Source organism: Grampus griseus, assembly GCF_964374135.1.
Source record: "Grampus griseus genome assembly, chromosome: X".
Classification (NCBI taxonomy): Eukaryota; Metazoa; Chordata; class Mammalia; order Artiodactyla; family Delphinidae; genus Grampus; species Grampus griseus.
Window position 1 is genome coordinate 115,198,725 of NC_138999.1, and position 12,508 is coordinate 115,211,232.

Here is a 12,508-nt window from a genome sequence, read left to right on the forward strand (position 1 = left end):
CCCTGAATCAGCAGGCAGACTCTCAACCACTGTGCCACCAGGGAAGCCCTGCATAATTTTTTACTGCTCTTGAAACAGTTTATGATTTACCCATAAAAATAACTAATTGTTTGAGAGTGGGGTTCAAAGTAAATAGTTGTCTGATACAAAACCACTGTTCCTGTGGATCAACTTCCTCTCTGTCCTAGTGAGTCTAAAAAAAGTTCAGTTGTGCTGGTTGAATTGCTTAGATGATGAAATGATAAATGATTTCACTCCCTTCTATGTAATTTATTAACTATATATTAGAATTTTAAACCACAGGCCATGGATTTACTGGGAAAATACTGCATTTTTATGCCTGTAATACATATACTCCTACTAGCATTTTAATGTACAGCCTTTCATTTAAACATGTTTGGAATGTAGTTACATTCCTTGCTAACATTTTTTTATGTCCCTGTACATATTATAATTACTAAGTTGTGGTAGTTGAATGATGTTTAGGGTTCTTTTCCATGGACATCTCAGATAATGACAAAAGAAGAACTGAGCTGAAGTTTGAGTAGAAGAGGTTCTGGTTAGGTGTCAGTTTCTAGATTTGGGGATTATTAGGTAGGGAAATGGGTCATCAGCAGAAGCAGTGACATCTTATTTTCTTTTGAGCCCTGAGCGCCTTAGATTGCCATCTATTCCTGATTTAGGAATAAGTCCTGAAGAATGAGTAGATAACCTCTGGAGCCTGTCACTTTTCATGTTTTGGTGCTAATACAATTTATAGAGGCTCTTGGATTCCCTTAACTGACCTAATTCTAATTAATTTAAGTGTTAGTGTGAGTGAGTAAATCTGCAAGTGTGTTAGAAAGAGGAAAGAAACACGTAATATAACTTTACTTGTGTCTTGGAGAAGAAAAGAACATGTTTTAAAATCCTGAATTGTGTGGTCCTGATTTTGTCCACATAAAATTTATAAACATTTTTATAGCTGTTTTTGTTGTCCCATTTGTATCTTAGTTCTAACCAAAGCTTTTTTGATCCTTTCCTGGACACAGCATTGTAGTTTTCAATAACAAATCACAGGTCAAAACCAAAGAGAAAGACTGAAATTTAGGATTTGTGTATCTGTTAGGTATTGCTCAATATTGAGTAGTCACATTCTAGGTCTTTTTTGGGTGCTAGGGAAGCCCCTTATCCGGCATGTAGCTCTCTTTCCCAAAAGGCAAAAGGTGCCTTTGCTTATTGAAGTGAATCTTGGGTTCCCTGCTTGCTTTAGGATGGTGAGAGCTCCATGGTACAACCACTGACGCAGTAAGGATTCCCTTCCCTGTGCCATGGCTATCACCCTCAGCACTTGATAAGTAAGCAATAGGTGCTACAATTGGACACTGCTTATAAAGAGTAACAACGATTTAGAGAAACCACCTTCTCCAAAGTCCACTGATTTAATTCTAGCACCCCCAACAGCTTCTCTCACCAGGGCGACTGAGAAGGTAAGAAAGGAGTGTCTAAAAGTCTGTGTCCCTTGAAATACTTATAAAACATCAATGTTTCACCACCCAAATCTTTTGGGGGATACATTTTGCTATAGTTATAGCTGATTCAAAATGGCAGTTTTCCCTTTCATTTCTTAAACTAGTATTTACATATTACAAAAGTCACCAACCTTTATACGATTTGATTAATTTTGGTAAATGTGTACAATCCTGTAACCGTAACCATAATCAAGATATAGAACAGTTCCGACACCCTGAACAGTTTCCTCGTGATCTTTCACACTTGATCTCCTCCCCCCACCCCTGCCCACCCTAGGAAACCACTAATCTGCTTTCTGAGAAAAGTTATACCGGGTTCAATCCCTGGTTGGGGAACTAAGATCCGCAAGCTGCACGGTGCAGCCAAAAAAAAAAAAAAAATTGTAGCTCCAGGTTCTGTGACAACCAAACAAGGAATGTCTTTTTAGCTAAATTAAAATGTCATCGTTTTGGTTTATTTTATTTTATTTTTTTCGGTGCGCGGGCCTCTCCCGTTACGGAGCACAGGCTCCGGACGCGCAGGCTCAGCGGCCATGGCTCACGAGCCCAGCCGCTCCGTGGCATGTGGGATCCTCCCGGACCGGGGCACGAACCCGTGCCCTCTGCATCGGCAGGTGGACTCTCAACCACTGCGCCACCAGGGAAGCCCATTTTATATTTTTGAAAAGAATCAACTAAGAATGTGTGAGAACATGTGACCATATGAAGAATCAGTAATTCATTAACCCTGTCTGAACATAGCCTTCCTCTGACTCAGCTTGTTCATAAGGATCAGAGCTAACTCTCGAATGAACAAATGAACATTTAACTACCATACCCCCTCATTCACTCTTGATTTTCACCTTGTCTTAGGGCAGGTCACAGCCAGGACTACAGGTTCTTCTAGCTTTTTTTCCCCACAACTTGGGAAAATCCTGAATCCTTATAAGTTACAAGACAGTTTTCTGTCCTGAGGCTTTCCTGCTTTTACCTAGATTTAGAGAAAAGCAATGAAATCATGTGATGTGGGATACTACATACAGTCCTCTTTTAGTGTATATCCTTAGATCTGTTATAACGAAATAGTCACAGCTGATCTTGTTCAAATGTTTTCTTGTAACGATTATAATTTTATTTTAGAAGAAGTCAAAGTCCCAACCAACACTATTAGACCAAGTATCCTTGGACCATTAAAAAGAAAAGGTACTTTTATCTACCAACAGAAATAAATATAACTTTATTTTCATAAGATATCACATAAAATCAAGTATTATACAAAAATACATTTTAAAGGATTTATTTATTTAAAACATATTTGATAAATTACTAGAGGCCTTTTGTTTCACTGAAATGAAACTATGTGTAAAGACATTTTGAAAGCTATAAAGGGCCATATAAATGTGAATTGAAAATTTTAATTCCAGTTTAGTCAACTATTATGATTTTCATTGTATAATTCACCAAGCTAGCTGCCTTAAATACTTTCTGAAACAAGGTGGGGAATGAATGAATAGAGTGATTCAGCCATCAAGTATTCTCCTGAATCTCAACCCCTGACCTGCCCCACCACTACACGTACACGTTGATATCATATGAATAAGTTGACACAAATTAGATCCACTTACAGCACTAAAAATATATGCTAAAGTGTATGTTGATGTTTCAGTTGTTTATGGGGGTTCTGTTTGGTTAAATATATGGAAAATGATCCACCTATTCAGTAATAAAAGGGCAAGGAAAGAACAGAAGTGGTTTTTTTTTTAAACTGCCACAGTTCTGGATCCCCTTTCTCACCCCTGCCTCACTAAGCTATGTACTTCTTCCTTTTTTGGGATATGACTACTGAATTATAGGCTTAATACAAAGTTAAACTATAATAGGGAGGGAAAATGGATAAATGGGAAAGGAGATTAAACTTAAAGATGTATATTTGTGAAAAATCCATTAAGATGGGAAAGAAGAAGGAGAAAGAAGAAGAAATGGAAGGGGGGGCAGAGGTAGGGGAAGAGCAAAACTAGAGGGAAGGAAACCGAAATGCACTGCAGTGTTCCCTGCATTTGGCATGAATTAATGGCAGTCTTCCTAACAACATACCTAACTCAGCGTGTACTCGTTATATTCTAAGACTAAGAGGAGATCAGTTCTGGAAAATGCTCTTTTACAAACTAAGCACATTGTTTTATGACAATGGATCAATGACCTAGCTTAAGTGTCTTTTACCTGTGCTGTGAAGTTTGGGCTAATGTTGAAAAAACATTCAAATGTATTAGCAGTTGAAGAGCTGTTAGGAAGTTGGGGGGGGGGGGGCTTTGAGTATTTAAAATCAAATACGCTTAAATTAAACACAGTGTTTTACTAAATTAAAATAATTCTTCTTTTAAGATAACATATAAAATGTTTCATGACGTTGAAAATGCCTGGAATTTTATTAGAATTTATGATTTTAAAAATTGTTTTTATATTTCAATTTTGACATAATAGACTTGGTTTCCATCCAGTGTTTTGGTGGATGTGGCATGTTCCACATGAGCTTCTTGTACCTGGTTTTCAGCTGCTCTGGAAGTTGACTGCCTCACTTCTTTGAGGTGTCCCTAAGAACTCCAAAGCAAATTCTATAAGTACCACACGGTCTATGTGTTTTAAGTCAGACCCTCCCAAATATAGTCTATACAGATCTGGTCAAAGTTTATCTGACTTTCCAGATGTAATAACAGATTAAACAGAAATTTAATTTTAATTATATATTTTGGAATATGAATATTTATTTGGGAAACAACAAAGTATGTCCAATTATCACATTAATACAAGTGAAGTGTGGGGAAAGATGGTATAAAAAAATCAAAAAGAGGTCCTGGGGGGAAAAAACAAAAAAAGAATGAGGACTCTCTGTAAAGTGGAGGAGAAATAAGGGTTAGAGTCTCCAAGCATATGAAGGCATATTTTATGGTGATTAGCAGCAATTACTTCCGTTGGGAACAAGCAAGAAAAAATAAGGCTTCAAGTGGGAATTCTGAGAGATCTACAGAGATTGGGCAGCTATAAATATTGTTTTACAAGTAATAATGATTTTAGCAAAGAAAATTTTAATTTTCTTCTATGATGAATTTGTTTTGATTTGTCTTGTTTTTAATTTAAACCAAAAAGGAGAGATGAGTAGTTTTTCCATAATGGTGTAAGTGTATCTGGCATGGGATAATATCTAGACCTCTTTCAAGCTTTATGAGCCATGATTATACTCCTAAGGAAGGTCTGGAAATCTCTATTCCTAGGGATGTTTTTTAATGAGTAGGTGGCCATAGTGTTTTATCATTCAAATATATTCCACCATAGAAGTTATGGACTTGATCATCAGTTTTACTCACATCCAGACATGGTTATCACATGAACGTGTAACATTTACTTCAAAGTGAAGATTATAGATAGCAATGTGGTTTTTTGAGATTAAGTTTTTCTCCCTAATCTTTGAAAATGTATTTATTTTGTTCATTGTATGCTGTAAAAAAAAAATCGATCTATTTAGTTCATTGTGTATGTTTAGCAAAATAAGGAGAGCAGTAACTTAAAGTTTTAAAATAAGGAATGAGATTAAATTAGGGTACATCCTTACTACATAGCTATATAAACTTATGTTGTAGAATTTAGTTACTAATATGAGAAAAATTATAATCATTAAAAACAAAAAGTAGATTACATATCAGTATTATATACAGTGCAAATCCAATTTTGTTTAAAAAAATCATGTATACACATATATTCAGGAATTACTGAAAAATGGTTATCTCTGGATAATGGTGATGTAAAATTGTTTCCCTTTTGTTTTTCTGTATTTTATACATTAATTGCAATGAACAAGTTTTACTTTTGCAATTAAAAGCATAATAAACACGTTAGACAAAATATATCTACCTTGATCTGCATTTTCGTCATAGGTGAAATGACATTTGAACATCAGCCAAAGAGATTTTTCCAAGACACAACCAACGTGCTTTCTTCTGATACTACCCAGCTATCTGATAGGAATGTATTGTGAGTATTAACATGAGATTTCAAGCATTCATTGACCACTTTTAACTTGGTTTTTAAGTCTACTTTGGTTATTGTATATACTCAGAAGTATGGTATATTATGAAATATTTTTAGAAGTTTTAAAAAATGAATATCCCAAATGGATACTATAATATTAACTTTAGTTCTTCTCCCCAACACTTATGTGTGACATTAATATATAGTAGACACTTTTTATTTTATATCTTTATTGGATTATAATTGCTTTACAATGTTGTGTTAGTTTCTGCTGTACAACAGAGTGAATCAGCTATATGTATACATATATCCCCATATCCCCTCCCTCTTGAGACTCCCTCCCACCCTCCCTATCCCACCCCTCTAGGTGGTCACAAAACACAGAGCTGATATCCCTGTGCTCTGTGGCTGCTTCCCACTAGCTATCTATTTTACATTTGGTAGCATATATATGTCAATGCTACTTTCTTACTTCATCCCAGCTTCCCCTCCCCCCATGTCCTCAAGTCCATTCTCTACGTCTGCGTCTTTATTCCTGCCCTGCCACTAGGTTCATCGGTACCGTTTTTTTAGATTCCACGTATATGCGTTAGCATATGGTATTTGTTTTTCTCTTTCTGACTTACTTCACTCTGTATGACAGTCTCTAGGTCCATCCACCTCACTACAAATAACTCAGTTTAGTTGCTTTTTATGGCTGAGTAATATTCCATTGTATATATGCGTCACATCTTCTTTATCCATTCATCTGTCGATGGACATTTAGGTTGCTTCCATGTCCTGGCTATTGTAAGCAGTGCTGCAATAAACATTGTGGTACATGACTCTTTCTGAATTATGGTTTTCTCAGGGTATATGCCCAGTAGTGGGATTGCTGGGTCCTATGGTAGTTCTATTTTTAGTTTTTTAAGGAACCTCCATACTGTTCTCCATAGTGGCTGTATCAATTCACATTCCCACCAACAGTGCAAGAGGGTTCCCTTTTCTCCACACCCTCTTCAGCATTTATTGTTTGTAGATTTTTTGATGATGGCCATCCTGGCCAGTGTGAGGTGATACCTCATTGTGGTTTTGATTTGCATTTCTCTAATGATTAGTGATGTTGAGCATCCTTTCATGTGTTTGTTGGCAATCTGTATGTCTACTTTGGAGAAATGTCTATTTAGGTCTTCTGCCCATTTTTAGATTGGGTTGTTTGTTTTTTGATATTGATCTGCATGAGCTGCTTGTATATTTTGGAGATTAATCCTTTGTCAGTTGCTTTGTTTGCAAATATTTTCTCCCATTCTGAGGGTTGTCTTTTCGTCTTTTTTATGGTTTCCTTTGCTGTGCCAAAGCTTTTAAGTTTCATTAGGTCCCAGTTGTTTATTTTTAATTTTATTTCCATTACTCTAGGAGGTGGGTCAAAAAGGATCTTGCTGTGATTTATTAGACACATTTTTAGAAGTGGGGTTTTGGCATTAGATTAAGAGGTATTAGAGATATACATAAAAATGCCATCTTGGAAAAGAGTCATCTTCTGCCCCATTTTTTCTATCTTGGATTTTTGAGTGCTTTGTTAGACTGAGCATATTATTTAAAAGTGTGCCAGTAAAGCAAGTTTTAATGATCAAAATGGGAAATACAGTGAATGGATTTTTATTACTGTTACCGTTGGTTTTGTTTTACTGCTCTTATGAAACTGCTCTTGTAACTAATGCCAATTCTTTGCTTCACGTATTTTGCATTCATTTGTAGACAAAGCACAGAGATCTCTTGAATTCTGTTATCAATGAGTGGTATTTTCTTTTTCCTAGTCTATCTTCAGATGCTCTTGATAGAAACAGCAGCAGTGCAGGGTCTTCTCATAATTCACCAGCTAAAATCAGCACTGTCACAAACTCTCCTGTGTTGCCTTCTGATTTTAGTTCTCTATTTATTCTAGCAGATGAGCTTTTAACTAAGTGGTTTACCTATCCCAAGACTCTCCCCAATACAGCAATGGAGAAACAAACGTGCACTCGCTTGATCTCTCTCTCTCTCTCTCTCTCTCTCTCTCTCACACACACACACACACAGACACACACACACACACACACACACACACATTAGAGTAATAACAGGATTGTATGTGGTATAATTTAGACTATTTCCTATTTATCTTTTTTTCTCAATTTCCTAGAATTCTGTTTATCTATAGAACTTGCATGTCTAATTCCTGGGTATGCCCTTAGAAGCAATGTAGTAATACTTTCAAAGATGTTTTCTAAATAAGAAGTATGTTGACGATACAATCATACATCTTCAAGTTGCTAATGTATAAAAAGATGTTGTACCTTGATTTTTTAAAAAAATAATTGAGAGCTCTATCTATTTATGTGAATAAAAAAATAAATAAAATTATACATTCTAATGAAATATTATTGTTCCATTAATCAACAGGTAAAATGGTTTTTCAAATTATGTACTGAATATTTATGCTAGTTTTTAATATTTTCAGTAATTGCTAGTTTCCACTTGGTAAGGAAAAATCATCTATCAAAAGCAGTTTTAAAATTAAGCTAGTTATACTGTATTGATCCAAGGATTGCCAATTTTTGACATGAATCCTTGGATGTGTAATTTGTTGGGGAGGAATAGGTAGGGGAAGCAAGATGAATGGAAGCTAATTGAATAGCAAGAAAATAATATGTAATTGGGGCTTCACTCAATTTGTACTTAACCTGGTTATCCCTGATCAATTTTGTACTCTAATTAAGTGTGGAAAAAAGACAATGTGGATAAATTGTGGTGTTTTACATTTCTATGAATTACCTTTTATTCATCATCATGACTACTGATTTGATTAAATATAGGCTTAATATGTTAGGGCTTTTCTGCAGGAACCATGCACTTCCAGTTGTTCCCAAAGGGCTATAAAGGTTTGTTTAAAACCCAATTTTCTATTCAAAAGTCTTAAGGATTTTTTAAATAAGAAAAATCATGTATTAAAAATTTTAAATATAAAGTAAGTGCTTTAGGTAATTGGGGGTAGTATTAGCATTTTGCAAAATAGAAATGTATCTTCATGAAATGAAGTTGAAAATTGGTTTAAATTTCCTCAGCTAATGAAGGTAGGAGTGGCTATCTAAAATATTTATTAAACATTTTTCCTTGTCATTAGAAATAATCAGAATTATGGAAATCTGATGTAGGTATATTCCACATGGGAAAAAGATTGGCATCAAGAATTTTTTGACAATAGCCCTGATGGACTTGATTAGAATGTATATATATGGCAGGGGGAAAGTCTATTCACCTATGAATAAATGAAACTGAATATTTCTGAATGACTGGAATCATATGGTCTCCTGAAACTGGGATAGGATTCTACAAATTGGCTAAGGACAAGTGAACTATCAATATTGCCTTTGTTACTTAGCTTCTTGCCAGACTTCAGTGGACGAGTTGTGAACATATAAGGGGGCCCTCATGGAATGAGGTGTGATTGCAGTGGTGTTCCTTGCTGAAATTATAGATCAATGACAGAAAAAAAGGTCCCCATGTGCTATCGACACTTCAGCAAAAAAAGTTTTTCAGAATGATCAAGTACAAAGACTAAGGATGGAGAAAGTGAACAATGAGGGTGAGACTACTACTCATTTGTGTGAGGAACTTTCTTCAATAAGTCTTGGTAATCTTGGCTATCTCATCTCAATATACTTTTTTTTTTCAACTTAGACAATTTCTTTCACTCTATTTGGTTAGTTTTTATTGTTTTAGCTGAATCCTAGGATGCCACAATCACTATAATATGCTCAGAATTGAGGACTTTGTAGTTGGTTTTCCATTCTGTTACCTTTCGAGCTTGTGTATTGGGGGGCTCCATATCTTAAATGATTTTCCATTTATTAATTTTCAGACCAAAGCAATTCTAACTTTTACATGAGGTATTTTGTGGTTGATTTTTTTTTTTTTTTTTTCTGTACGCGGGCCTCTCACTGTTGTGGCCTCTCCCACTGCGGAGCACAGGCTCCCGACGCGCAGGCTCAGCAGCCATGGCTCACGGGCCCAGCCGCTCCGCGGCATGTGGGATCTTCCCGGACCAGACCACGAACGCGCGTCCTCTGCATCAGGAGGCGGACTCTCAACCACTGCGCCACCAGGGAAGCCCTGTGGTTGATTTTTTTTAATTATGGAAAGACTATGTTTTGTTATCCTAAACATGCCAAGGAATTGTCATGCCAGTTTTCCACAGGGAAGGACATGTATTAGTTTCCTAGGGCTGCCATAACAGAGTACCACAAACTGGGTAGCCCAAGACAACAGAAATGGATTATCTCATAGATCTGGAGGCCAAAAGTCCAAGATCAAGATGTCAGCAGCATTGGTTCCTTCTGGAGGCTTTAAGGGAGAATCTGTTAATGTCTTTCTCCTAGCTTCTAGTGGTTGCCAGAAATCCTTGCCTTGCAGACATATTACTCCAGTCTCTGTCTCCATCATCACTTGGGGTTCTCCCTGTGTCCTTGTGTTTTCACATGGCCTTATAAAGACATCAGTCATTGGATTTGGGGCCCACCCTAATCCAGCATGACGTCATCTTAACTTGATTATATCTGTAGAGACCCTATTTTCAAATAAGGTCACATTAACAGGTGCTGAGGGTTAGAAATTCAACATTTATCTTTTTGGGGACACAATTCAACCCACAACAGGATAGTTTTGGTATTTTGATTGTTCCAATTTTCTTAAATTAGTTTTTTAAATTGTCTATCTTATAACCCATCTTTAAAAAAATGTAAGAACAAGAGGTGATCATATTGTACATAAGTGTTCGTATGTCTTCTTCCTATATATTATAAATGTATATATGTGTATATATATATGTGTATATATGTGTATATATATATATGCTAGTTTTCACATTGTCACTAAGAGGATAAATGAAAATGGAAATAGTTTTTCATATACTTTAAAAGCATCGTTTTTAACCCTTAAATATGTGTTCGTGTTCAATCAAGTATTCTTATTTTACTTATAACCTTATAAAAGAGCAGCACCCAGATACATCCTAACATGAAAACTCACTGCAGTAATAAATTAGATTCTCAGACCAGGGGAAAAATAATATGGTTCTTAAAATTTATAATGACTAAGTCAACTAATCAAGCTTGTAATTTCAAATATATTCAATAAGTATCTAATGAATACTTTCTGTGTACATAAACTATACTTAAAACTGTAGGTTATATGAAGATGAGTGAGATACCATTGCTATCTTTGAGCAGGATAACATAAGTGCAAAAATGATGGTACAAGTCAGTCTAAGATAATATGACTCTAAATACACATATGAAAGGACCTCTGTACTATAAAAGTATGAGAGAAAGACAATATTGAAATTACAGAAACTTAGATCTTAAAGGATTTTAGAAGTCTTTTAATCTACCTCTCATTGCAAGAATCCTTTTAAGAACCCCAGACAGGTTACCTTTTAGCCTGAGTTTGAAATCTTGTGATTTCAAAGTGACTGACTGAACTCCGTCACAGGCCAGTTCATTCTGTTGTTGGACAACTCTCACTGTTAGAAAGCTCTTACATTAAAAATGGGTATGGAGTTAGAATTTGTATCTACGTGGCCTGTTTCACTGGCTCTTTAGAACTGAGGCAAATCGAGTGAGATTTTAAAAGCACACGAGTTAAGATTCTAATTCTGCATTAATCTTTGCCCCTTGAATTATTAGTACTCCCACTACAGGATATTTAATCTCATCTGCTAAATGAATTTTTAAAATTCACCTAGAAGCAACTACATATAAATATCCATGATGAAAATGCATGTATGGTACTTTGAATATCTATGGAGAAAACTAATTACAATTTGCCTGAAGTGTTTTTAAATATTTTAAATCTTAAAAGTTGAGCTTGAAAAATACATCATATAGGTAGACTTCACTCTCAGATAGTTGAAATTGTGCATTTTTAAAAGGCCAGAGAACAATAGGTTACTCTGGTGAAAAGGTAGCTTTCTTTCCCTTAAATTCCATGATGTCTCACAGCATTTCTTAAAATGTGCTTCTTAACCCAAGAGTAAATAAGATTGATTTTTACAAATGTCCACAAGGTATAGGTAGAAAAGAATAGAAATAGGAATCATATAGGAATCTTGGAAACTTGCTCAACTTTCTTGATAATGGGAAATAATGACCCTAGTCTCTCAGAAGAAATGTGTCAAACTGATGCAGTTATTAACTGAATCCCATAAATTGCCCAATAAGCTATTGTATGAAATCGGAGATCTCTGTGGCATTACTGACAGCAAAGCAAATTGGGAACATTGGTTCACACCAACCTTTTAGGCGAGGGAACAGCCTACATTATTAGTGAGTACAGAAGTCAGGAAGCCTGACTTGTAGGTCCAGCTCTGTCACTAGCTCTGTATGACTTTGGGCAGGTCACGCCACCTCTCTGGGTTTCATATTTCCAATCAGTAAAATAGAGTTGGACTAGATATTTGTAAGATCCCTTCTGCCTCTTAAAATGTTATTGATTCTGTAAAAACATCTGCCTTCATCTTTGCTAGCATGACAGCGAAAGTCATGATGACATTAAACTTCAGAAGGCCTTAAGAAAATATTTAGGAAATTAGAGAGCTTTGTACCTAATATTTTGATTCTTTCTGGCAACAAGAAACTCATTTTCTTCAGCCTCATCAGTAGTTTCCACCCTTCTATGAATTATGCATGCTTTATGATGAAATGTGGAAAGCTCATTTCCCCCTGGTTTCTTGTTTTGTGTGGATAGATGATCCTCTAAGGATTTCCATATTAATAACAAGTTCCCACTGACAAAACACTAATCATAAAATTTTCTTTCTACTATAACTACAGCTTGAGACAAAACAAAATAAAGGTATACTTGGTATATATATATATATATATATATATATATATATTTTTTTTTTTTTTTTTGCAGTATGCGGGCCTCTCACTGTTGTGGCCTCCCCCGTTGCGGAGCACAGGTTCCGGACGCGCAGG

The 12,508-nt window shown here is 35.6% G+C and overlaps 1 protein-coding gene across 1 annotated transcript in view; it reads left to right on the forward strand.

Annotated features, from left to right (window-relative positions):
- The window catches only part of LOC309817626 (PPP2R1A-PPP2R2A-interacting phosphatase regulator 1-like), a gene marked incomplete at both ends in the record, with an annotated part of 45,854 nt that overhangs the window by 10,532 nt on the left and 22,814 nt on the right, over positions 1-12,508 (forward strand). Inside the window, 4 exons of the mRNA XM_082646899.1 lie at positions 806-816; positions 2,631-2,693; positions 5,420-5,516; positions 7,310-7,459. Of these exons, the coding sequence (XP_082503025.1) occupies positions 806-816; positions 2,631-2,693; positions 5,420-5,516; positions 7,310-7,459 (321 nt within the window). The remainder of the gene's footprint in view (positions 1-805; positions 817-2,630; positions 2,694-5,419; positions 5,517-7,309; positions 7,460-12,508) is intronic.